Source organism: Theropithecus gelada, chromosome 1 (genome assembly GCF_003255815.1).
Source record: "Theropithecus gelada isolate Dixy chromosome 1, Tgel_1.0, whole genome shotgun sequence".
NCBI classification, from domain to species: Eukaryota; Metazoa; Chordata; class Mammalia; order Primates; family Cercopithecidae; genus Theropithecus; species Theropithecus gelada.
This window is the reverse complement of record NC_037668.1, coordinates 30284025-30309058: the sequence shown is the minus strand read 5'-3', so window position 1 is coordinate 30309058 and position 25034 is coordinate 30284025. Positions and strand designations below refer to the sequence as shown.

The 25034-nt window shown below is 65.4% G+C and overlaps 3 protein-coding genes across 3 annotated transcripts; 2 read left to right on the top strand and 1 right to left on the bottom strand.

The window, feature by feature from the left end:
- The first annotated feature begins 3081 nt into the window (after positions 1 to 3081).
- INTS11 (integrator complex subunit 11) lies at positions 3082 to 6104 on the top strand. Its single transcript, XM_025386649.1, is given in 10 exon segments — positions 3082 to 4121; positions 4260 to 4343; positions 4726 to 4815; positions 4901 to 5063; positions 5148 to 5255; positions 5342 to 5403; positions 5475 to 5617; positions 5709 to 5838; positions 5932 to 5952; positions 5954 to 6104. Coding segments are annotated over 10 exon segments (1110 nt in total). The 5' UTR covers positions 3082 to 3827; the 3' UTR covers positions 5969 to 6104.
- A 70-nt stretch (positions 6105 to 6174) lies between these two features.
- On the bottom strand, positions 6175 to 9090 carry PUSL1 (pseudouridylate synthase like 1). Its single transcript, XM_025386676.1, has 8 exons — positions 8946 to 9090; positions 8695 to 8752; positions 8392 to 8579; positions 8062 to 8211; positions 7817 to 7987; positions 7038 to 7092; positions 6793 to 6955; positions 6175 to 6538 (listed from the first exon to the last, which is right to left on the bottom strand). The coding sequence occupies exons 1-8, from the start codon at positions 9020 to 9022 to the stop codon at positions 6489 to 6491; spliced, it is 912 nt and encodes a 303-aa protein (XP_025242461.1). The 5' UTR covers positions 9023 to 9090; the 3' UTR covers positions 6175 to 6488.
- Positions 9091 to 9683: 593 nt separating this feature from the next.
- On the top strand, positions 9684 to 24306 carry ACAP3 (ArfGAP with coiled-coil, ankyrin repeat and PH domains 3). Its single transcript, XM_025386410.1, has 24 exons — positions 9684 to 9839; positions 13414 to 13471; positions 14152 to 14271; positions 14460 to 14513; positions 15396 to 15454; positions 16637 to 16820; positions 17127 to 17171; positions 17261 to 17356; positions 17424 to 17498; positions 17952 to 17963; positions 18942 to 19054; positions 19143 to 19194; positions 19451 to 19551; positions 19632 to 19743; positions 20034 to 20242; positions 20334 to 20403; positions 20507 to 20601; positions 20677 to 20879; positions 21062 to 21169; positions 21795 to 21893; positions 21983 to 22209; positions 22410 to 22519; positions 22668 to 22778; positions 23007 to 24306. The coding sequence occupies exons 1-24, from the start codon at positions 9793 to 9795 to the stop codon at positions 23152 to 23154; spliced, it is 2508 nt and encodes an 835-aa protein (XP_025242195.1). The 5' UTR covers positions 9684 to 9792; the 3' UTR covers positions 23155 to 24306.
- Positions 24307 to 25034: the final 728 nt, after the last annotated feature.

Here is a 25034-nt window from a genome sequence, read left to right as displayed (position 1 = left end):
AGCGTGCTGATGGGACCAGGGGGTCCCTGGTGGTCCCCGGCTGGAGCCTGGCTGGCTTGGGACAGGGCGTGTGGTGGCTGCCTCCAGTGGGTCCCCAGGAGCCCCAGCATGGTGGGCATCTCCTTGCAGTCACCGCTGCAGAGAGATATCCAAAGCACTGACCCAATGCAGGGCCCAGCACACGCTTCCCAGAGCCCCCTCTGGGCCCCCGTCCTGGGTGAAGGTTTGTTTCTGGGGAGTTGACAGCAAGCATGGCCCTGACTGACCATGAGATGACTGGCCCCGCGAGGCTGCCAGGAGGGGAAGTGCAGGCATCAGGGTTGCCTGTCCCCGTGACTCCATGCTGCCTGCGTCTCAGCTCCTGGGCCGCCATCTGGAGGAAACTGGTGGGAGCTCAGGGGGGCTCAGGCTAGGGGGACACGGTGGAGGACTGAGAGCTCAGAGATGTGCTCTTGGGCCACAGTAGTGCCCAAGGACACGCTGAGTGCACAGGACAGTCCCCAGGCGTCAGCTGTGCCAAGGTGGAGAAACGTGTGGGACATGCCCCAGAGGACACAGCAGGGCCCATTGTCCCCAGAGCCTCCAGCACCACAGCTCTGGCAGTGCCCAGTGTCCACGCAGGGCGCCTCTGCTGCCTGAGGCTTTGCAGAGCCCATTCTGGAGATAACCAGATGGGTGGGCCAAAGTGCGGTTCTGCTCCAGGTCCTTTGAGGGTCCACGCTAGCTGGGGGGCCCCACAGGCTCGTCTCTGCCTAGGGACACAGCAAAGGGCCACGGCGCCAGCTCCTGGCATGAGTGCCCTGGAGCTCTGGCAACTGGAGCCTGGTTCGGCATCCGGAAAGGGAGAGTCGCCAGCCACAAGGTGGGGCAGGTTCGGCCTTTGCTCCAAGTGACTCAGGTCTCGGCCTGGATCCAGGAGCACTGACCTGAGGGTGGGGGTCTTTCCCACCACACCGGGGGCTCCCCGTGCCCCAGAATCCATGGCTCTCCCCTGGCTCTCCCCTGCCTGCCCCAAGGCCAGGCCCAGGGGTCACTCCAGCCCTGGGAGTATCTACAGGAGGAACCCACACGGGGAGGCATCTGGTGCGGTGGGTGGGCACCTCCCTGGCAGCCCTCAAAGTTGCCCTGGCACTTGGGGCGACTGCACGTCTTCCCAGGGGAGGCAGGCAGTGGGGGGCTGCCCAGCATCCACGAGGCCACCGTCCCACCTCTGTGAGATTTACCTTCTGCAGGGACCAAAGGAAGGAGGGGCACACACCAGTGTCGTCCCACAGATGCCCCACTCTACCTCCTCAGGCCCAGCCCCTGGGGGCTGCTTCCATCCCGCCAGCACCTTCACGACTCCACAGGCAGCTGCATGAATGGGGGGACTGGCACAGGCAGGGCTGTGGCCCCACATGGGGTGCACCTCGAGTTCCTCACAGGGCAGGGTACCCACAGAGCAGCGGCTGTGTCGTGGAGCTGCTGGGCAGGCTTCACTGGTGGTGGCCTGGCTGGAGTGTCACGGCCCAGGGCACCCCAACCCTGAGAGGACACACCTGGTGGAGAGGCCATTTCGCCGTCAGCAGGGGGTTTAGGCCCTACCACCTGGGACAGCTCATGGTGGCGCCCATGCCTGGGGTGGGGTAGGACTGAACTGCTGCATCCTGAGCCAGATGCACTGCTCCTGTTCCCTTAGTCTTGTGTGAGGGTTCCTGGCTCCTGGGAAGCCCTGTGCCTGGAACACTGGTGAGCATTTTAGCACCTCTGAAAAAAGGGTAGGCCCTCGTTTTTCAGTTTTTGGGGTGTACATCCTTCATGGGCAGTTTTATTTATCTGAGATAGTCCCGCTCTGTCACCCAGGCTGGACTGCAGTGGCGTGATCTTGGCTCACTGCAACCTCCATCTCCCAGGTTCAAGCAATTCTCCTGCCTCAGCCTCCCAAGTGGCTGTGATTACAGGCGCCTGGCTAATTTTTGTATTTTTATTAAAGATGGGGTTCCACCACATTGGCCAGGCTGGTCTAGAACTCCTGACCTTAAGTGATCTGCCTGCCTCGGCCTCCCAGAGTGCTGGGATTACAGGCATGAGCCACTCGGCCCAGCCCGGCCAATTTTATTTTATTGTCTCTGTCACCGAGGCTGGAGTGCAGTGGTGTGATCTCGGATCACTGCAGCCTCAACTTCCTGGGCTCAAGTGATCCTCTCACCTCAGCCTTCCAAGTAGCTGAGACCCACAGGCTCACGCCTCCATGCCTGGCTAATTTTTTTCTTTTTTTTTGAGATGGAATCTCGCTCTGTCTCCCAGGCTGGAGTGCAGTGGCTGGATCTCGGCTCATTGCAGGCTCCGCCTCCTGGATTCACGCCATTCTTCTGCCTCAGCCTCCCGAGTAGTGGGGACTACAGGCGCCCGCCACCATGCCCAGCTAATTTTTTGTATTTTTAGTAGAGACGGGGTTTCACCATGTTAGCCAGGATGGTCTCCATCTCCTGACCTCGTGATCTGCCTGCCTCGGCCTCCCAAAGTGCTGGGATTACAGGCATGAGCCACCGCGCCTGGCCTTCTTTTTAATTTTTTGTAGAGATGGAGCCTCAATATGTTGCAGGCTGGTCTTCAACTCCTGGGCTAAAAGTGATCCTCCCACCTCAGTCTCCTGAGTAGCTGGGACTACAGTTGTGAGCCATCACGCCCAGCTGATTTGTGTATTTTGCGTAGAGACGGGGTCTCACCATGTTGCCCAGGCTGGATATGACCAATTTCAAGTGCCAACAAATTATTCCATGCAGTAGCCACTATACAGCTTTTCCTTCACCACTCACCGTGGCATGGCCGAGGCTCACTCTGCCTCCCGTGTTTAAGTGATGCCCCGTCTCAGCCTCCTGAGCAGCTGGGATTACAGGCATGTGCCACCAAGCCCAGCTAATTTTTGTATTTTGCGTAGAAATGGGGTTTCACCATGTTGTCCAGGCTGGTCTCGAACTGACCTCAAGTGATCTGCCCGCCTTAGCCTCCCAAAGTGCTGGGATTACAGGCGTGAGTCACTGCATCTGGTCCACAATAGTTAAAAAAAAAAAAGAAGAAAAANCGTGGTGGGAAGGTAGCCACAGCAGGGGTGGGGGCGTAGGCCCTCGGCTATGCTAGGCGGGTCCTTCTGGCTGCCCTTGGCCTAGGTCAGGGTCTCAGGGTGGGGGGCACTGCATTTTCAAGCAGGGAGGGAGGAAGGTGTGCTCAGCATTGAAGACAAAAACTCAGAGACCCTTCCCAGGGAGCCCCTTTGCCTCTCCTACCTCAGATCCTGACGAAGCCCTGGCCAGGGCCCACGCAGCTCCCTTCTGTCTCCAGAGAGTGGCTGGGACAGGACTGGGAGCAGATGAGAGAGGCTAAGGTCCCTATGAGGCAGCTCTTGGGCACCTGGCTGTGCCCTCACTGAACGCTGCCTGCTGTGCCAAGGGGCTGTATGGCCAGGCTCCTGCCTTATGTGTCCCCCAGGTGCTGATCCCCGTGTTCGCGCTGGGCCGCGCCCAGGAGCTCTGCATCCTCCTGGAGACCTTCTGGTAGGTGCCGCCAGGACGGCTCTCTCAGGAGCCCCTGGCCCAGCCTGCACAGTTCAGTCGGTGGGCAGCCCTGCCCAGGGTGCTGGTGGCATCTCAGCCCTGCTTGCTGCTGTCCTGGGGGGCTGCTTGTGCGCTGTGTGACCCCAGGAGGCCTGTGACGTCCCGTCAGCGTCACTGTCTGCGGCTCTTGTAGGGGTTCCTGGTCCTCCACTGAGCCTGGCTGCTTTAGGGCTTAATGGGACATAGGCTGAGGGCACTGGCCTCCTGTGGTTGCGACTGGACTCAGCCCGGCCCATGCATGGGCTGTGCAGATACGGGTGTGGGGGTGACCCGGCCGAGTCCTGCCCTGCAGTGTCCTCCCCTGTGGCCGCTGTGCTGACTGGGCCGGTGGTCCCCAGGGAGCGCATGAACCTGAAGGTGCCCATCTACTTCTCCACGGGGCTGACCGAGAAAGCCAACCACTACTACAAGCTGTTCATCCCCTGGACCAACCAGAAGATCCGCAAGACTTTCGTGCAGAGGAACATGTTCGAGTTCAAGCACATCAAGGCCTTCGACCGGGCTTTCGCTGACAACCCAGGGCCGATGGTGAGACCCGCGGCAGGGCTGGCCAGCACATCCACGTCTGTCGGCCTCCTGTCTCCTGCAGGTCTCTGGGCTGGGCCTGCAGTGGTGGTGGGGGCATCGCTGCCCTGAACCCCCCCCGCGACCCTGTGTGTCCTGCAGGTTGTATTTGCTACGCCAGGGATGTTGCACGCCGGGCAGTCCCTGCAGATCTTCCGGAAATGGGCCGGAAATGAAAAGAACATGGTGAGGGCGCGGTGCGGTGTGGGAACCTGGAAGCTGGAGGCTGGCGGGTTGTCCCTCCCGTGCTGTCTCTGCGCTCCGCTCTTGCTGGCCTCGCGCTGGCCGAGGGACGTGGCTGCTGCTGCCAAGGGACGGGGGTGACATCGCCTGGAGCTGCTCAGTCTCCCTGTGACGTAGCCCGTCCACCTCGGGCTGTACAGCCCCAGCCCAGCCCCGGACAGTCTTGTGGCAAAACCTGAGCCCTTTGGCGTCTGCAGCTAGGCTTGGTCAGGCACTGCTGGCAGGTGGAAACAGCTTCCAGGGATTCAGGTGGGGACATCCCAGGGAAGGCCCTGAGGTGCCAAGGCTGGGGTCCCGTGGCTGTGAGCTCTGTGCCTGCCCCCAGGTCATCATGCCCGGCTACTGCGTGCAGGGCACCGTGGGCCACAAGATCCTCAGCGGGCAGCGGAAGCTGGAGATGGAGGGGCGGCAGGTGGTGAGTCCCGACCCCGTGCTGGGTTGGCAGGGCAGAGGGGCACCTCCTGGTGGTAACCGCTGTCCACACCCCGTGGCCTCCGCAGCTGGAGGTCAAGATGCAGGTGGAGTACATGTCATTCAGCGCACACGCGGACGCCAAGGGCATCATGCAGCTGGTGGGCCAGGCAGAGCCGGAGAGCGTGCTGCTGGTGCATGGCGAAGCCAAGAAGATGGAGTTCCTGAAGCAGAAGATCGAGCAGGAGCTCCGTAGGCAGCCGGGCGGGTGGCGTGGGGCCCACCTTGGGTCAATGTAGGCAACCTGGGCTGAGGCTTTCTCTTCCTGGGGTCCAGGAGTCAGCTGCTACATGCCAGCCAATGGCGAGACGGTGACGCTGCCCACAAGCCCCAGCATCCCCGTAGGCATCTCGCTGGGACTGCTGAAGCGGGAAATGGCGCAGGGTATGTGGGCCGGGCAGGGAAGGGCGCTTGGGGCAGGCAGCTGGGAGTGGCCCTTGCATTGACAGCTGCTGCCACCTCTTCCACAGGGCTGCTCCCCGAGGCCAAGAAGCCTCGGCTCCTGCACGGCACCCTGATCATGAAGGACAGCGTGAGTGCCAGGACAGCCTCTGGAGGGGGGAGGGCCGCTGCTGTGCTCCCTGACCTGCCCCTGCCCCACAGAACTTCCGGCTGGTATCCTCAGAGCAAGCCCTCAAAGAGCTGGGTCTGGCCGAGCACCAGCTGCGCTTCACCTGCCGCGTGCACCTGCACGACACGCGCAAGGAGCAGGAGATGGCGTTGCGCGTCTACAGCCACCTCAAGAGGTGGGCGCCTGGCCCCGCCCCCCGACCCCTCAGGTCCCCCCACCCCTTGGGCCCTGGGGGCCAGGCAGGGTCTCACCGAGCCTCCCCACAGCGTCCTGAAGGACCACTGTGTGCAGCACCTCCCGGACGGCTCTGTGACTGTGGAGTCCATCCTCATCCAGGCCGCCGCCCCTTCTGAGGACCCGGGCACCAAGGTGCTGCTGGTCTCCTGGACCTACCAGGTAAGGGGTGGCCCCCAGCCCACTGCGGTCAGCACAGGTGTCACCACCCCTCCCTGTCCTGCACGGCCCATGGTGCTCTTGCTTCTGCCCTAGGACGAGGAGCTGGGGAGCTTCCTCACATCTCTGCTGAAGAAGGGCCTCCCCCAGGCCCCCAGCTGAGGCCGGCATCTCACCCAGCCACCACCTCTGCCCTCTCCCAGCTGGACAGAGCCGGGCCTGCACTTCAGGACTGTGGGTGCCCTGAGTGAACAGACCCTCAGGTCCCATCCCTGGGGACAGAGACCGTGTGTCATGTGCCCACGCAGGCAGCTGTTTCCAGCTAAAGAAAAACTGGCCTCCGGGCTGTCTTGCCTTTATTCCTGCTCCTGGGCCCCCAAACGATGGTTAGGGCAGGGAGTCCCGGACAGCAGTTTCCAGTAAAAGCTGAACGAAAGGCTACTTGGTACCTTCTTCTCAGTGTACGTGGCTGTGTCCTGCACTGCACCCCATCCCGCCTACGATACAGAGGGGCATCCAGGCTGGTGGGACCTGGGCAGGGAGGCTGCTGTGGAGGCTGGGCAGCAGTGCTGTGGGCCCCAAGCGGCTGACTGCCCTGCTTGACCAGCACAGGGTTGGGCCTGGTGTGGCCTGACTTTGCCGAGTGTCCAGGGTCATCTGTGGCTCCCGAACTGTGGCCCCTGCAGGGTGCAGGAGGCAGCACCTGTGGACAGACCAGACCCTGCATCAGCCTGGGGCGAGGTCAGCCCACCCTCCCCACCACTGGGACCACTCCCATGGCCAGGGAGTGGGTCAGCCCAGGACGGGCTGGGCTGAAGGACTGTGACCCTGGGCGGGGGGCTCCTTTACCCCCAGTTGTCTTGCTGCAGTCAGTGGCCCCTGGCCTCCCCACTCCACGCCATGGCCGCAGCAGTCACTGGGCACATAGCAGGAGCTTCCCAGGCCTACTCCTCTTACCGAGGCTCCCATACAGCACTGACTTGAGGAATAAGCCGTGGGCCGGGGCCACACGTGCCTGGTGCTTCCCCAGGGGGTCTTGGCTCTCCAGAATCGTCTTCACCTGGGCAGGTGCCAAAGCCCCCAGCCCCACGGCCACCAGCACAGCGGTCATCCTCCGTACCTGTGACCCAGGGCCGAGATTGCACAGAGGCCTGCCCACCCTCAGCCCCACCCCCCAGGGAGGGCCCCAGAACCGAGCCCACCTGTCTATACAGGAAGGACTGACTCTCAAACTCCAGGCTCCAGAACCGCAGCTTCCTGGAAACACACGTGCCTGTAGGTGTCTGTGGGGCAGCGCCTGCCATCCCCAGCCTACCACGTGGCCTCGGACAGGAGACTGACAGGGCGGGCTGGTTCCCCCGGCTGACTCCCTGCCCCCAGGGAGGCCCATTGGAGAGGCTTAAAACCAGACAAGCAATGCTTGGGCAAGGAGGCAGCAGGACCCTGGAGGCTGGGCAGGTAGCCTGGCTGTGCCGGAGGGGCTTGCCCTGGGCCCTCCCCTAGGGTCCTGGTGCAGGGTCTGGGAACATGGCTGGTGCGTGTGCCAGAGACCCCAGCCCTGTACCTGCTACTCTGACGCAGGAGTCTGGGGCCGGCAGAAGTTCTTCCTCCCTTCAGGGCTCACCCCAGCAGGGGAGGTTTTGTGGTCAGAATCTGCCACCTGGTGGGTGGCCCTCTGGACAGTGATGGGGCAGCAGAAACCACCCCTGCCAGGCTGGGCCAGAACCACTGGCACCAGCGAAACCTTTCCAGTGGCTGCCAGAATTCTGTTAGGCAGGGCACGGTTTTTCAGATACAGGCAGCCTTCCCTGTCCTCTGCCCCCCAGCCGGGGGGGGGGGGGAGGGTGTCCGGGCCACTCCAGCTGTCCAGGTTCTGAGGACAGCTGTCCCGCTTCGCCTGCCTTAAAGCTGGGGGAGGTGCTGTAGCTAAAATCAGCGTGTGACCTGAGGGCAGGGCCACAACCCACAGGCCCTTCCTCACCTGCTCTCCTCGGGGGTGACCAAGGGGCTGGCCTGGCCTGGGGACACGGAGACACGGTGCAGCGTTCGCACAGGGCTTGGCACCGGGCTGCCGGCCGACTGGAACGCGCTGAAGTCATGTGTGCCGAGGAGGTGCTGGGCAGCTTCTTGCATGGCGGCCACATCCAGGCAGCTTCAGGGAACAGGGTAACGTCAGGAGGTGGGGCCTGCCTGCCCCTCCTGGCTGACTGTCAGGACCGCACTCACTCTGCCTGGAGAGTCCAGCATAGGTTGCGTTCAAACACCGGCAGCTCAGCAGGCCGGTGACAGCCAGTGACCAGGCGGTACAGGTAGGTCCGGGACGTGGCTGCGTGGCGAGCGTGGAAGTCGCTGGGCACTCGGAAGGCCCGCAGGACCCTGTGGCAGCAGGTCAGGCTCACCGGAGGAACGACCCTGCCCGTCTGCCCAGGTGTCACCTCCTGTCTCCTCCACCCCCGAGCTCTGACCAGACGACGAAGTCGGTGCAGACCTCCAGCCTCCGCCCGCAACAGAATCGGGAAGGCCGAGCCCCAGGGGCTGCTCAGGTCGCCGGCTCACCTGATGGCCGGGTGCCGCAGGTGGGTGTTGAGGGCCTCGGCCAGGACCTCGGGCGGGAAGGGCGGCCGGCCTGAGCGGCGCTGGACGTCCAGATGCGCCGCATTGCTCAGGGCGTGGACCCCTGCGTCCGTGCGGCTGGAGATGGTGAACCTGACCGGCACCACGGAATTCAGCCGCTCGGCGGCCTCCTGCAGGACCGAGCCGCGGGGCGAGCGGGCGGGTGGGCGAGGCCGGACCCTGGGGACGCGCGGGCGGGGGTCCCCCTTATCCCTCACCGGGCGTCCCGGGACCGGCCGAGCTCACCTCCAGGTAGTTCTGGACCCCGATGGCGCGCTGAGTGCCCCTGACGGCCGCGACCCCGCTGCGGGCAGAGGCGGGCGGAGGTTACCGGGGGCGCCCTGCCCTGGGGTCTCGGCCGCCCTCTGAGGCCAGAGCCGCTTCCGCCCCCGAACGTTTGCAAACCGCGTCCGGAGACATCCGCTTGCCCGCCCGCGCCCTCCTTCCCGCCTCCGCCCGGGCCACGTGGCGCCCGTCGCTGCGCCCGGGAAACTTACTTAAAGTCGGTGCCCACGTACTGGAAGTACACAAGGTAGCGCGCGCGCACCGAGCCTGCGGCCTGCACCGAACCCATAGCCGAGTCCAGCGGGCGGCGGGGGAGGCGGCCTCCAGCTCCGGGGTTCTGCGCGCGCGCACGCAGCCTAGTCACGCCCCCGCCCCCCCCCCCGGGCGCTCTTGCGCCTGCGCAGTCGCCCCGCCCCGCAACGCGCCACGGCGGCCTGGGTGGGGGGGGGGCGGAGGCGGGGTCGGGCTTAGGGAGCGGTTGCAAAGTGCCGGCCCGTCGCCGAGCGCAGGGGCTCTGCATCTACCGCGGCGCCCCGGAAGGCGCGCCCGCAACTACGCGGTGACCCCGCGCTCCCGCGGGCGTGCATTCGTTCACTCGTTCATTCATTCGCCACCGCCCACACTCCCCGAGGGTGCCCGTTCGCCGCGTTGCGGCCAAGTCCTCCCAGACGTGGTTTTCGCAAACGCCCTGAGTTGCGCAACGGCCGGGATGGCTGGAGCGGGAGGGGCCTGCGCCCTCCCCGCGCCCCACGTTTCCACCGACCGTCCCCGAAGTCTGCCGTGGCGGGCCCCGCCTCACTTCCGGACCGGGGTGGTCCCTGGACGCTGCGAGGGGCGTTTGGCGACGCTCCCCGGCGGTGACAGCGGGCGGCGCGCGCGGGCGGCGGACTTTGGCGACGCTCCCCGACGGTGACAGGCGGGGCGGGGCGCGGCGCGGCGGCCTCATTCCGGGGCGGGCGGGCGCCGAGGCGGCGCGGGCGGGACGAGCGGTCCGGGCCGGCGCGGCTGCCGCTCGGCGCCGCGGTCCTCGTGCCAGTGAGCGCCGCGGCCGCCGCAGCCATGACCGTGGAGTTCGAGGAGTGCGTCAAGGACTCCCCGCGCTTCAGGTGCGCCGCCCGGGGCCGCCGGGGTGGGCGCGGGCCGGGGGCGTCGCTGCCGCCTTTGTGCCCGACGGCGAGGTGGGGAGGTCAGCGCCGGGCCGCGGCCGCCGGGGAGGGGCTGGAGGACCAGCCTCGGACAAAGCGTCGACCCCGCCGCGCCATGCCCCGGGGGCTGGAACAAAGGACGCCCCTGCCCTGTGCGGCCGCCCCCCGGCGGAGGGCGTGCGCGTGGGCAGCCGTGGGCACCTCGGGACCGTCCGCCCCCGCTTTGTGTCTGCACCTCCACGGGGCTGAGCCCCTCCCGGGCCCTGCGGTCCAGCTTTGGCCAGGGTCGTCTGGGTGTGTGGGGGCGTCGGCCCCTGGTCTCTGCCTCGATCCTGTGTCCAGAGCAGTGCGTGGGGGACAGGCAACTGGAGCCGCGTTTAAGGCCTGGGGCAGGGTGCTTGGGAGCGTGAAGTGGTTTGAATGACCCGCTGGCTTAGAGGGTGGAGGCCGAGAAGAGCGGCGGGGAAGGTCAGGTAGGGGATAGGGGTTGTGTGCACCCCGAGTCTGCGTGTTTTCCGTCATTCCTGGCGTGCAGGCGTGCACACCTGCGTGAACCACATGTTCACAGACGTGTGCACAAGTGTGCATCGGCCTCGCATGGTGGACATTTGGCAAACGACAATGGAGGCAAAGAAACCAGAGTGCGCACCTGCGTGAGGTCCCCTCCTCTTCCAGTGCTTGTGCGGGGCGCACCCTTGTGAAATCTGCCCCTCTGTGCGCCTTCCTCGGGGCACCAGGCCTTGCACAGGACGTGTGGATGAGCTGTGCCACGGGGCTGTGCTTGCTTCTGCATGTAGCCTGCCGATGAGTGCGTGCAAGCACGTGCACACGCCACCTCTCTGTGCCGGTTCACGTACTGTGTTAGCCATGTCACCAACAGACAGATCAGCTTGTACACGCTTGTTCCCCCATTGGGTACACATGTTGATGTGTGACTGTGCAGTCCTTGGACACACATGTATGTGTGGTGCCAGTGTGTGCAGGTATGTTCATGCATGAACATGTTTGCACATGTGTGCTTGGTCGTGTGTGTGTGTGCGCGCGCGTGCTGGGTCTCTTGGGATCTGCTGGCAAGTCAGCCTGTGTAGGGGGGCACGGGGAGCTTCAGCATCCTTAGAGCTCTCACCAGAAGGCCTCAGGAGACTTGGAGTGGGAGGCTCAGGGCCAGCCAGGAGAGTGGCCCCCCGGCCCTGGGCAGAGGAACTGGGGCCATCCTCTGTTCTCCCATCTTCCGTTGCTGACCTGGGAAAAGGGGTTGAATAACTTAGGCACTCTACAATCCTGCGTTGGGAACCCGGGCTGTGGGGAGGCGTGGGCATGGCCTCCCTGCTGGGGGCTGGGCCCTGGCTGAAGCCCCTACTTTCTCCCTGGCCCCTCCCTCAGAAACCTAATGGACCTCCTTCATGCAGACCGCCCTATGCTGCCCTCGCCCAGTCGGGAGGGGGTGCTGGAACCCACTCACCTCTGAGCCTTCCCTTGTAACCGGCTCTCACGGGAGCCGGTTACAGGAGGCAGTTATGGGGGCTGTGGGGCCGCAGTAGGTGCCGTAGGGCGGCCGTCCGGCCTTTTGCCGCGGGGGCTGCCCTGGGAAAGTGCCTCACCCCTGTGGGGCATGGACTGGAGTGGAGAGGTGAGAATGGCCTGGCCCAGTCGGTTTCAGGGTTATGCTGTGATTTAACTGGGGTTTGAGGGACTCCCAGAGGCTGTCCTGGGGGTGGGCCCTCAGGGTGTGACTTGAGTTTCCTGGCCTACCGCCAGGCTGAGGGCCAGGCAGGGTGGGCGAGAAGATGTGGTCTGTGATGTGGAACCTGGTCGCCCCAGCCCTAGAAAGGGGGACCCTGCCTGCACCTTCCTGGTCTGGGAGGGCCTAGTGGCAGCCTGGGTGCGGTGGGCAGGGGGCCAGGGGAGCCTGTGGAGGGAACCGCCTGGCCTCTGTTCGGCGGGCGCTGAGTCACGGCTTTGGTTGGGGGGCAGCCACACCCTCCTCCCCATCCTCCGAGCTGCTGAGGAAATTCTGGGCTGAGCGCAGCAGACGAGGCCTAGGTCCCTGGGGCGGAGGAGGGTAGAGCTGAGGGGCTCCCAGCAGCGGAAACTGCAGCTCTCGGGGCCTCTGCTAGTGCCCACCCTGTCCCCATGAGCACGTCCGTGAGCTGCGGGGTGCAGCCACCCCCCCTTGCTGGCTCTCCAGGGACACGGGTGCCCCAAGCCCAAGGGCAGCAGCTCTGGGTGCAGCTGTCTCTGTATCCGGCCCTGCCCAGGGGTGGCTGCGACTTCTGGGGCGTGGTTCTCTCTGCTGCCTTCTCCTGGGCGGATGGTTCCCTCTGTGTTCTGGGATCCTCCAGCTGAGGTAGAGATCAGGGTCCAGGGACTGTGGGCTGGGCGCGTGGACACCACAGTGAGGTTCCCTCCATTGCCCCTGCTTCGGGATTCAGAGTCCTCTTAGCCTCTTGGAACAGGTGAAGGCTGCTCAGAGAGGACCTGGTGTCCTGCTGTGGTGACTGGGACCATTCAAGGTCCTTCCCCGGGGGGCGCCTGCGGCCCCAGCTCCTAATGGAGGACACGCCCCTGGAAACCACAGGCCTCTCCCCTGAGGCCCGGGACATGTGTCAGGCTAGCAAGGGATGAGGGACCGTAGGCCCCGATGGCCTCTGCTGCCGGACCCCTGCCCTAGACCTGTCCCTGGAGTCCTGGCTCCAGCCCAGGCCCTGTGGTGCCCAATCCCTGGGAGGCCAGATGGCCTGGCCGGCCAGTGAGCCGATTGTGTGGCCTGCGGGGCTGCCGGGATCCTGGCCCTGTTTCCCTTTTCCTGCTCCCGGAGGGGGTGGTCACGTGCCCGACCCATCTGCCTCCCGTCTTCCGGGGATTCTCCCGCCGAGGCTGCTCTGGTGATGTCATGCCTTAACTCTTCTCTCCCCAGGCAGCCCTACTCGCAGGCTGTCCTGGTGGGAGTGGGCTCTGAGGAGGACAGCCCACCCGTCTTCCCCGCGGACCGTGCCGCTTGCGGCTGTGAGGTTGGGGGAGCCAGGGGCGTCTCTCCCCAGCTGGTCTGGGTCCTGGTGCTGCCCCCCCGCCGTCCCACAGTGCACGGGTGCCAGACCTGGGTGGGCTGCAGTAGTGCAGAGGGGTGAGGAGCAGGCACCGCAGGGTTGAGGGGGCTCCAGAGGGGTCCAGGGCCGACTCTGAAATCCTAGAGGAGCGGCCGGTGAGGCTGGCCGAGCCCTTGGTGGGCACCGTCCCTCAGGGACTCCCGGCAGCCGCTGTCCTGGGAGAGGCTGGTCCAACCTTCTTCCTTGAGGGCACAGCAGCGGGAGTCACAGCCGATTCTGCCTCTCCCTGCCTGGGAGGGGGGTGGCGAGGGGAAGTGCGCTGAACCTGGTCCCAGTCCTGTCTGTGTAGCAGGCAGGCGTCTGTCTCCCAGCCCGTTTCCTGAAAGCGCCTTCCCATGGTGGAGCCCCTCAGGGAGGTGCAAGGGGAGGCGAAGCCCCGAGGGGGCCGAGGCTGCAGGTGACCCTAGCCAGCCCCGTTCTTGCTTTAGGGCAACCATTGACGAGGTGGAGACGGACGTGGTGGAGATTGAGGCCAAACTGGACAAGGTGAAGGGCGGGCCTGGAGCGCCTGGTGCCCGGCCAGGCTTGGGGATGGCTGCATGGCCGAACTCACCCTCTGGGCCTTACTAAGCCACTTACAGCCCCCCATATGCAGAGCTCCCGTGTGGTGCTCCAGGTCCTGGTCCCTGTGTCTTAGCACGTGTGTTCCAGGGTGCACATGTCACACGCACACATGTGGCCGGCCCTGAGTCTCGTCCCATCTGGGAGGGGCCAGGCTGTGGTGAGTCCCCGACCCATGGTGGCCGCCTGTCCCCTCTGCTGGGCTGGTGACATGGGGACAGCTGCTGTGTGGGCCGAGCCTTGGTGTGGCTGGGGCTGGGGCGGAGAAAGGGGAGGGGACAACAGGCCGTGGAGCTGGGAGCCGCAGCAGGGAGTCGAGTCCACAAGCCCCACATGGGCTGGTCCTGCTGGCCCTGGGTCCCCTGCCTGGCTCCTGGTCCCTCCCAGCCGAGCGAGGCCATGGCGGCCCCACCCTCCCCTCCCAGACCGGCCTCCAAGCCCCAGGCAGGCCCAGGCGCAAGGAACCTGCACCGGGGCCCTGAGTCCTGGTTGCCAACACCCTCAGTGGAACCTACTCTGGAAGCTCTTCCTGCCTCAGAGGCTGTGCGTGGTAGCGAGTGTAGGCACCAGTGCCCGCCGTGCTCACCACGCCTGCCGGCCCGCAGCTGGTGAAGCTGTGCAGTGGCATGGTGGAAGCTGGTAAGGCCTACGTCAGCACCAGCAGGCTGTTCGTGAGCGGCGTCCGTGACCTGTCCCAGCAATGCCAGGGCGACACCGTCATCTCGGTGAGGGGCCAACTGACCTCTGACCTCAAGGTGGGGTAGGGAGGAGAGGCTGAGGGAGGCAGCCCCTCAAGGGCATCCAGGCCAGGAGCAGGCCGGTGTCTCTACCGCCCAGGGGGCTCAGAGGGTGTGACTGGGTGACCTGGGCCTGGATTTGCCGTCTCAGCACGGCTCCCCATCTGCCCCTCCAGGAATGTTTGCAGAGGTTCGCTGACAGCCTACAGGAGGTGGTGAACTACCACATGGTGAGCCTGGCCTCCCTGCCACCCGCGGGCTGCGCGCAGCCTGGAACCAAGCTCTGCTGGTCACCGGAAGACCAGCATGGGGCGGGGGGGCACGTTTCTGCTCCTCCAGTCTGGTGGGGGGGCATCCCACGTCTTCAAGTCAGTGTGGGTTGGGGGACAGCCCTGGGGGCTCTGCCGTGTCCCAGGGAAGGGCTACACCAGACCCTGGGGGAGGGGTGGTTTATCCAAGGCTCTCATCCCAGGCTGGCCTGGCTGCCATTTGGGTCTGGGTGGCCCCAGGGGCCCTGGCACTGACGTGGATGGACACACAGGACAGGCACCCATGAGATGTGGGGCCGCAGCCTGGGAACCTGAGCCACAGACTGAACAGGGGAGGTTCCCACGTAGACCAGGGGAGGTTCCGACGTAGACCAGGCAGGACGGCTCAGGCGTCCCTTTGCTCCTGGTTATGCCCGGTCCTTCTCCACCTGATTCAGAGCCCAGGCTCCGGCTCCCCAGGCCCAGCTCTAGGGTGCTCCCGGCTCTGACCGAGTGCTCCCTGCTGCAGGGATGGGCACCCCAGGGTGGCTACCCAGGGCCAGGAGGCAGTGGGGCTCAGGCTGTGTCCTTGGTGCCCGCCTGATGAAGGGACCATCCGAGGCAGCCTTGGCCTCTGTCAAGGGCCAGGTGGGACAGAGGAGCAGGGGTCACAGCCGCCACCTGTGGGTGCCAACTCAGGCCTGGGGGCTGCTCCCCTGACCCCCTTGAGGCCAGCCCTGCAGGGTGGGACCTGCCCCTGTGTCTGGGCCTGGGGGCAGTGCCTTCTGCTGGTGAGGATGGGGCCTTCCGTCTGGGGCTTTTTTGGAACAGACCCCAAGGGTCTCTGCCCCCTTCTGCCCCCAGATCCTGTTTGACCAGGCCCAGAGGTCCGTGCGGCAGCAGCTCCACAACTTTGTCAAAGAGTGAGTGGCCCCCAGGCCCAGGTCCCCCAGGGCTGGGGGAAGAACACGGAGGCCACGCTCCCGCTCTTGGAGGGGAAGAGGGTCTGGGGCAGAGCAGGGGCACCTTGGCCCCAGGCCTCCAGGCCGTGAGCGACTCCACAAGGCAGAAGGCTCAGAGGCAGACAGCCGAGTGGAGCTCAGTGGGGTTCCACACCCTGCATGTGTTGGGGGAGTGTCCAGCCCCCCGCCAGTGGAGAGGTGCAGGCCACATTGGGCTTGCGGGTCTGGAGTCCGGGGCGTGGTGGGGGTCTGGGCTGGACAGATCCTGATAGTGAGGTGGGGAGGCCTGGAGCAGATGGGAGGAGGCAGCAGGGGTGTGGGGGGCCTGGGATAGGCCAGTGAGGAAGGAGGCTGTGCCCAGGAGCAGAGAAAGGGCCTGGAGTGGAGGAGGGTGAGGGCCTGGAGTGGAGGAGAGTGGGGGCCTGGAGTGGAGGAGGGTGAGGGCTGGGCACGGTGGCTCACACCTGTAATCTCAGTATTTGGGAGACTGAGTCCAGAGGATGCCAGGAGTTTGAGACCAGGCTGGGCAACATAATGAGGCCTCCATCTCTACAAAAAAAAAAGAAAAAAAATATGTATTAGGTGGGCATGGTGGCACGCGTCTGTGGTCCCAGCTACTCAGGAGGATGAAGTGGGAGGATCAGTTGAGTTCAGGAGGCGGAGGCAGCAGTGAGCCATGATTGTGCCACTGCACTCCAGCCTCCAGCCTGGGCAACAGAGAGAGACCCTGTCTCAAACAAACAAACAAAACCAGGCCAGGCGCAGTGGTTCACGCCTGTAATCCCAGCACTTTGGGAGGCCGGGGCGGGCGGATCACCTGAGGTCGGGAGTTTGAGACCAGCCTGACCAACCTGGAGAAACCCCTTCTCTACTAAAAATAACAAAATTAATCAGGCATGGTGGCACATGCCTGTAATCCCAGATGCTAGGGAAACTGAGGCAGGAGAATTGCTTGAACCCGGGAGGCAGAGGTTGCAGTGAGCCAAGATGGTACCATTGCACTCCAGCCTGGGTGATAAGAGCGAAACTCCATCTCCAAAAACAAAAAACACAAACAATGATGTGGGAGACTCCAGGATCCAGCAGGTGCCCTCCCTGACCTCTGGGTGCCCTCCCTGACCCCACCTGGCACTTGGCCTCCAGGGATGTGCGGAAGTTCAAGGAGACAAAGAAGCAGTTTGACAAGGTGCGGGAGGACCTGGAGCTGTCCCTGGTGAGGAACGCCCAGGCCCCGAGGCACCGGCCCCACGAGGTGGAGGAAGCCACCGGGGCCCTCACCCTCACCAGGAAGTGCTTCCGCCACCTGGCATTGGACTACGTGCTCCAGGTCAGCCCCGGAAATGGGGTAGGGGACGGGGACCAGCTGTAGCGAATGGAGGTCTCAAAGGCCTTGTACAGAACTGGAGAGATTTTGAGCAGGAGTGTCAATTCCTGCTTCACCCATGGGTGGGACCTCCAGACATGGGGAAGGACTCCAGGACCATGGGAGGATGAGGCTGGCCCAGTGCTGGGAGCCGAAGACGACCTGGGGGTCTCAGGGAACCACAAGCAGCTCAGGTGGACTCTATGGCAGGTGCAGGGCTTGGGGCTGCCTCAGCCTCCAGGGCTCACCTGTGGGCTCCTCCTCTGGCAGATCAATGTCCTGCAGGCCAAGAAGAAGTTTGAGATCCTGGACTCTGTGAGTGCGTGGGGGCTGCCCATGAGCACAGGCTGCATGGCGGGGGCTGGACCGGGTGTGCTTGGGCCTCACCTGTGCTGCCCCCGCAGATGCTGTCCTTCATGCATGCCCAGTCCAGCTTCTTCCAGCAGGGCTACAGCCTCCTGCACCAGCTCGACCCCTACATGAAAAAGCTGGCGGCCGAGGTGAGCCTTTGGGAGGGGTGGGGCCAAGGCAGGCCTCCGTGGCCTTCCCTAATGCCAACCCCAACAGCTGGACCAGCTGGTGATCGACTCTGCGGTGGAAAAGCGTGAGATGGAGCGGAAGCACGCAGCCATCCAGCAGCGGGTGAGGCCACGCAGCCGGCTCCCTGCACACCCGGCGCCTGCGAGGCCCCTGCGTCCTCACCCCATGCCCGGCACACCCTCCCCGCCCCTTCCTCCCTGCCTGTCCCCCACCTGCCCTGCCCACACCTTCTCTAGGGGTCCGAGGCTGCTGCCCTTTGATGCGTGCAGTGGAGGGGCACGTGTGGGTGGGGCCACTGCTGGGATCTCCTTCCTCTGCGGCCGTGGTCACCTCTGCGGCCTCAGTCACTGGCTCCCTGCGGGGCCTCTGCTTGTCTGTGGGACAGCAGCCCCGGCCACCACCCAGAGCAGATGTTGGCTGCAGGCAGGAGTGGCTATTTTGGGATAGGGGAGAGCCCCCAGGAGTTGGGGATGGGTCCGCCAGTCACCAGGAGTTGGGGGCAGCTGTCACTCACTGGCTCTCTCCCCCGCATCCCCTCCTGCTCCGGCCCTTCAGACGCTGCTGCAGGTGAGTGAGCACTGCCCGGGGTGGGCTGTGGGTCGGGGGAGACCAGATGGGGTGGTGCCTTTCCCTCCCCTACCCCAAGGGCACTTCAGCACCAAGGACACCTCCCACCGGTCTCAGGGCTCCTGCTGCTGCTGCAGCTGTGAGAAGGGCTGGCTCCGGCCAGACCCCCACATCCCCTGTGGGAGTGGCGGCAGCTGTCCCTTCCTGCCCCACGTGGCCTAGGGAGCAGGTGGCCGCGCCTCCCCTCTGCTGCCCTGGCCTGCCAGACGGCGGGACACACAGGGCCTTCAGTGGCTCCCAGGCCTCCTGAATGGGGCTCTGTCCGCTCAGCTGGCCACATGAATGGAGCACTCAGGATGCAGAGGGTGGGGGGGCAGCTTCCTTCCTGATCACAGCCTGCTTGTCCCTGCAGGGCTGGGGTGGGGCTGGCACTCTCGGGCCCCCAGCTGTGAACGTGAGGGGTCTGCCCCACGAGTTTCAGGGCTGGGGGCCTTGCTCCGGTCAAGAAGTGGCTATGGGCCGGGCGCGGTGGCTCACGCCTGTAATCCCAGCACTTTGGGAGGCTGAGCGGGCGGATCACGAGGTCAGGAGATCGAGACCATCCTGGCTAACACGGTGAAACCCCGTCTCTACTAAAAAATACAAAAAAATTAGCCGGGCGTGGTGGCGGCACCTGTGGTCCCAGCTTCTAGGGAGGCTGAGGCAGGAGAATGGCGTGAACCCGGGAGGTGGCGGAGCTTGCAGTGAGCAGAGATTGCGCCACTGCACTCTAGCCTGGGCGACAGAGCGAGACTCTGTCTCAAAAAAAAAAAAAAGAAGTGGCTGTGGTGAACAGAGGGTCTCCCGTCTGAGCGTGTGGCCTGTGGGCCGTGTGGCAGCCTCAAACAAGGACCTCACCCAGCCAGTGCTCTGGGAAAGCACAGAGGGTAGCAGGGCTCCTTGGGGCGGGCACTCAGGGGGCGGGTTCCATCCCCCCAGGACTTCTCCTACGATGAGTCGAAAGTGGAGTTTGATGTGGATGCACCCAGTGGGGTGGTGATGGAGGGTTACCTCTTCAAGAGGGCCAGCAACGCTTTCAAGACGTGGAACCGGTGAGGGCCCTTCCTCAGGCGGGGGCAGGGGTCACAGCGGCCCTGGGATGGGCACCATCTGACTCCCCACATCCCTCCACCCGCCTAGGCGCTGGTTCTCCATTCAGAACAGCCAGCTAGTCTACCAGAAGAAGCTCAAGGTGTGCCCTGGGCCTGGGACTGGGGCCCTGATGGCTGGATGCCCCACCTGGGCCACAGGGCAGACTGGTCAGTTGGGGTTGGCATGGGGCTGGGGCACTAGTGGACACCGGAGCCTGAACGGTCAGGGAGCAGAGAGCTGGACACGGGGCTTGGGACTCGGGCAGTCAGCCTCTGGGTCTCTAAGGTGAAGCAGGAAGTGAGTGGTTGGGGCTGGGTGGCAGCTGAGGGCAGGGGCCACAGCAGTGCCGCCCACAGGACGCCCTCACCGTGGTGGTGGATGACCTCCGCCTGTGCTCTGTGAAGCCATGTGAGGACATCGAGCGGAGGTTCTGCTTCGAGGTGGTGTCACCCACCAAGTGAGGAGGTCCAGCCCAGGGTGAGGCGGGGGGCGTAGCTGCCCACCGGAACTGACGCCCGCCCCCTCCACCACCCACAGGAGCTGCATGCTGCAGGCCGACTCCGAGAAGCTGCGGCAGGCCTGGGTCCAGGCTGTGCAGGCCAGCATCGCCTCCGCCTACCGCGAGAGCCCTGACAGCTGCTATAGCGAGGTGTGGCCCTTGGTGCCCCTGCCCACGCCTGTGCACACACCTGTTTGTGGCTCCTGCAAGCTGGGTGTTTGCTGTGGGTGCACTGGCACACTGGCCTGTGCAGTGTGGGTGTGCATGTGTGTGCAGGTGGCATCTGCCCACATGAGGGTGTGCACGCATACATGCTTGTGCAGGCGTGTGCTTGAGGGGCCCTGGCCTGCACCTGCACTTCCGGCTGGGGAGGAGGGGACCTGCTGGGGAAACCACGCTAGAGCCCCTGCGGGACTGAGCAGCCCCACCCCATCCCCCAGAGGCTGGACCGCACAGCATCCCCGTCCACGAGCAGCATCGACTCTGCCACCGACCCTCGGGAGCGTGGCGTGAAGGGCGAGAGTGTGCTGCAGCGTGTGCAGAGCGTGGCCGGCAACAGCCAGTGCGGCGATTGTGGCCAGTCGGACCCCCGCTGGGCCAGCATCAACCTGGGCGTGCTGCTCTGTATCGAGTGCTCTGGCATCCACAGGTGGGCCCCTGAGGGCAGGGCTGGGGATTGGGGTTGGGCCGGAGCTGGGGGCCTTGCCTCACCCAGACTCACCCCTGCCTCTGCCCTCCAGGAGCCTGGGTGTCCACTGCTCCAAAGTCCGGTCCCTGACGCTGGACTCGTGGGAGCCAGAGCTGCTAAAGGTGTGTGTGTGGGATTCCTGCAGGCCATGGGACCCCCTTTGTGGTGGCGGGAGCTGGGGTCTGCAGGTTTGCACTGATGCCTGCTCGCCCTGTCTGCCGCCAGCTGATGTGTGAGCTTGGAAACAGAGCCGTGAATCAGATCTATGAGGCCCAGTGTGAGGGTCCAGGCAGCAGGAAACCCACAGCCAGCAGCCCCCGGTGAGGTGGGGTACAGTCTGGATCAGCCAGGGAGCCCCAGCCTGGGGCACAGCCTCATGTTCACCCCTGATCCAGGCAGGACAAGGAGGCCTGGATCAAGGACAAATATGTGGAAAAGAAATTTCTGCGGAAGGCACCCATGGCACCAGCCCTGGAGGCCCCAAGACGCTGGAGGGCACAGAAGTGCCCACGGCCCCACAGCTCTCCCCGCGTCCCCACTGCCCGCCGCAAGGTCCGGCTTGAGCCTGTCCTGCCGTGTGTGGCTGCTCTGTCCTCAGGTGGGAGGCCATGCCCCGGCAGGGCTGAGAGGGGCTTGCCTGGGTCGGGGATGGACTCCGTTAAGGGGTTGGGGGCAGGGGCTCTGGGGGCACCTCAGGCTCCGCAGACTCCCACTGTGACCTGGGGTTCTCTGCCCCACCCCGGGCATGTTCCCTGCTCTGAATACGCACTGCCCCTGCAGTGGGCACCCTGGATCGTAAGTTCCGCCGAGACTCCCTCTTCTGCCCCGACGAGCTGGACTCACTCTTTTCCTACTTCGACGCAGGGGCCGCGGGGGCTGGCCCTCGCAGTAAGTGTGGGATGGGCCCAGCCAGGTGGCAGAGCAGGGCCAAGGAGGCTGGCCTGGAGGGTGCCCAAGTGTGGATGGCCCTTGCAGGGGAATGGAGCAGCATCTGGAGGGGCGGAGGCCTCCTGGCCACAGAGCTGGAGGCCGAGGCCCTGACTGTGGGGGTGAGCTGTGCAAATGTGTTTGTGGGCTGTGTGCACCCCGGTGTGTGTGTGGAGCGAATGGCCCGGGGTGCTGGGGCAGCAGAAGGCACTGCCAGCTGGCCCTCAGCCTGGGACCCTTCTGAGGCCATGCTGCCCATCCGTTGGGTGGAGACTTTTCAGCCTGGGCCAGCCACAGACAGGGATGGGGGCCCACTGCAGGGGTGCAGGTGAGCCTGAGAGTTGGGGGGACGGACTTCCCCGCGGGCCTGGGCTTTAGGGGACTACCCCTGGCACCTTTGAGCTGTTACTTGGTTTTCTCTCCTTTGATCCTAGCCTGCGGCTGGCTCCCCCTGGCCCTGGGTGGGAGCTGCTCCTGTCCCTAGGGGTTGCCCCTGGAGGGTGGGTGGGGTTCCAGCTTTGCCCCAGGGCTCTGGATGGAGTTGGGGCCTCCCACCTTCAGGACTCCCTTCCCTGCGGACCTGCAGGTCTGAGTAGCGACAGTGGCCTTGGGGGCAGCTCGGATGGCAGCTCGGACGTCCTGGCTTTCGGCTCAGGCTCTGTGGTGGACAGCGTCACTGAGGAGGGTGGGTGGCACCTTGCGCTCGGCAGACGCCCCTGCCCAGCCCCGGGGCAGCCCCGGGGGTCGCCTTCCCTGACCGCCCCCTCCCCACAGAGGGTGTGGAGTCCGAGGAGTCCAGCGGTGAGGCAGACGGGGACGCTGAGGCCGAGGCCTGGGGCCTGGCAGACGTGCGTGAGCTGCACCCGGGGCTCCTGGCGCACCGCGCGGCGCGTGCCCGCGACCTTCCTGCGCTGGCGGCGGCGCTGGCCCACGGGGCCGAGGTCAACTGGGCGGACGCGGAGGATGAGGGCAAGACGCCGCTGGTGCAGGCCGTGCTAGGGGTGAGCGAGGCACGGGGGCTGCGCGCAGGACACAGGCGCACACTTGAGGTTGCCTCTTCTGTGGCCCCCACACAGGGGCCGCCTGTCCGCGGTGGGGACAAGTTCGGTCCCGGCTGGGGACGCCCAAGGCCGGGGTCAGGGTGCAGAGGCGCTGCGAGGGGCCGGTACCGCGACTCCGTCTTAGTCGCCCGGCTCCCCAGGGCTCCTTGATCGTCTGTGAGTTCCTGCTGCAAAACGGAGCGGACGTGAACCAAAGAGACAGCCGGGGCCGGGCGCCCCTGCACCACGCCACGCTGCTGGGCCGCACCGGGTGAGGCGCGCAACCCACGCCCCGACCACGCCCACCCGCCCCGATCACGCCCCAGCCTGGCCACCCCCTGCCCGGCCACGCCCCGCGACCACACTCGCCCCGCCCTCCCTGCTCAAGCTCTGACGCGCCCTCCGCCCTCGTCTCTCAGCCAGGTTTGCCTGTTCCTGAAGCGGGGCGCGGACCAGCACGCCCTGGACCAAGAGCAGCGGGACCCGTTGGCCATCGCAGTGCAGGCGGCCAACGCTGACATCGTGACGCTGTGAGCGCGGCCGGGTCCTCGGGGCTGGGCGGGGCCTGCGGGCGGGGTGGGGCCTCCAGGGCAGGGGCGGGGCCTCCAGGGCAGGGGTGGGGCCTCCAGGGCAGGGGCGGGGCCTCCAGGGCAGGGGTGGGGCCTCCGGGCGGGGCGGGGCCTCCAGGGCAGGGGCGAGGCCTCCGGGCGGGGCGGGGCCTCCAGGGCAGGGGCGTTACATGCAGCATCTCACCGCAGGCTCCGTCTGGCGCGCATGGCGGAAGAGATGCGCGAGGCCGAGGCTGCCCCGGGTCCCCCGGGTGCCCTGGCGGGCAGCAGCCCCACGGAGCTCCAGTTCCGCAGGTGCATCCAGGAGTTCATCAGCCTCCACCTGGAGGAGAGCTAGGGCCGGGCAGGCCGGGCAGCTGCTACCCCGCCCGGCCCAACGCCCCGCATGCCCCGAAATCCCTGGCGCCCCACCCGGCCGCGGCCCTGCCTGTGACCCGGGTCGATGCGTGGCAGCCCTAGTGCTGGGGCGCCCCGGCCCCGCTCGCCCAGGAGGAGAGCGAGGGCCCCACACTAAGTCTGTTGAAGCCTCACATTTCCCTGGGGGGTGCTGCGTCATCGGGTGCCCCTCACCCCACCCGGGGAACCTCTATCTTCAGGTCATCCCTTTTAAGGGTCCTGGGTTGCTCATGTCACAAGCCACTCTCAAGGCCCGTGTCACTCTGTCCTCAGGGCCTGTGTCACTTTGTGCCCCACTTCTGCCCAGAACACTGACCTAGCTGGGTCCCTCCTGCACACCCCAGACCCCCTCCCAGGGCAGAAAGGGTGGCCCATCCAGGGAACCAACGAGTACCTCACTTAGTGACCCCAGCATCCAGGCTGGTGTCGCGGGTGCTGGGCGGGAGGGGCTCTGGCCTGGGTCCTCAGCCCTGGCTGGACGCGGGCGTCCCAAGGCCACGTGGCTGGCCATGAAGGTCCCCGTGCCAGACAGCCCCAGCCGCGTCCCAGCCTCCTCTGGAGGCACCTTCTCCCGGTACTCGGCCCAGAGCCTGTGCATAAAGCCACTTTGCCACTTTGCAGCCCGCATCTCACGTTCTTTGTAGCAGACCGAGGGGGTTTGCTACAGGCCTCGTCTGACTTTGTCTTGCGTCTTTTCTCTGTGGACTCTTGAGGACGCCTGAGCCCCAGCCCTGCCCCTGGCCAGCTTCACCCTTGGGTCCAGGTGTCCCTCGGTTCATGTTGCAGGGCCTGCCAATGCCTTCACGCACCCCTTCCCCGAAGGCGCCCTGCAGAGAGGCGGGGCCTCCCCAGCTCGGCCCCAGGTCAGGCTAAGGCCAGTCACTATGCAATGCTGCCCCCGGGAGGCTCCATGAGGGCACAGTGGGCACTGGACCCGGCCCCTCAACACTCTTGCCTGCTGCCTGTGACCCTGAAGAACAGAAGTGATTCTTGCTCCTCTCCCTGTGTGAGCCCCACGACCTGCCCCAGGTCCCTGCTGCCGGGTCTTACCCCCACCCCTCGCTTTGAATAAACCGCTTGCGCCCACTGCCTGCTCCTGGGCTCCCGTGCCTCGCTCTGCTCTGTCTCCGGGGAGTGTCTGCGTCCCCTGCCCTCCCCAAAGGGCATTCCTGAGCCAGGTAGCACTTGAGTCAGACTCCAACAGGCTGCATGAGGCCTGATGGGGGCCTGAGGCTTCTTTGACAAAATCTGGCTCCTGATGCCCCTGGCCCCCATTGTCTCACCCCTCTACCCTTGTCTGTCCTAGATTGAGTCCCCTGGTGGGAAGAGGGGTGTTGGGGTCAGGGCCAGGGGTCATTGGACGCGAACCGGCAAGGCTAGGCTGGGGCTGGTCCTGTCCTGGGCCCTGTGCCCAGGGAGGCGCCAGGTGCAGTCAGGGTTTCAGCTCACCCGGGACGGGTGGCTGGAGGGGCGCACAGGCACACACTGGCCACCAGGTGGAGTCCACAGCTTTATTTCAGAGCAGCCCGTGTGGGCGTGGGGGCCCCGCCTTGCCTTCTGCCTCCCCCCAGCTGAGGCAGCAACGATTGACACACGCACATAGGTGCATCAGACGTGTGGACGTGCAGAGACAGACACGGAGCATGGGCACATCACCGCGTGTCAGCACCTCCAGCTGCACTCGTGTGCACTCAGGAAGCCCCCTCCGCCCTGGGCCTCCTTCAGACCCGCCCCAGGCAGGGTGGGTGGTTGACCAGAGGCGCTGACATGCCCAGCGCCCTGCCTCCCCACGGCCGCGCGTGCTGCTTCCTCGGCCACTGG

Bases quoted from the DNA above. Each gene is read 5' to 3' on its own strand.
- PUSL1 (XM_025386676.1), bottom strand. From the start codon at position 9,022: ATGGGTTCGGTGCAGGCCGCAGGCTCGGTGCGCGCGCGCTACCTTGTG. The intron at 6,956-7,037 runs GTGGGCTCGGTT...CCTGGGTCACAG, and splicing joins AGTCCTTCCTGTATAGACAG to GTACGGAGGATGACCGCTGT. The intron at 6,539-6,792 runs GTAAGAGGAGTA...GTCTGTCCACAG, and splicing joins AGTGCTGTATGGGAGCCTCG to GTGCTGCCTCCTGCACCCTG.
- ACAP3 (XM_025386410.1), top strand. From the start codon at position 9,793: ATGACCGTGGAGTTCGAGGAGTGCGTCAAGGACTCCCCGCGCTTCAG. The intron at 13,472-14,151 runs GTGAAGGGCGGG...GCCGGCCCGCAG, and splicing joins TTGAGGCCAAACTGGACAAG to CTGGTGAAGCTGTGCAGTGG. The intron at 22,210-22,409 runs GTGAGCGAGGCA...CCGGCTCCCCAG, and splicing joins TGGTGCAGGCCGTGCTAGGG to GGCTCCTTGATCGTCTGTGA.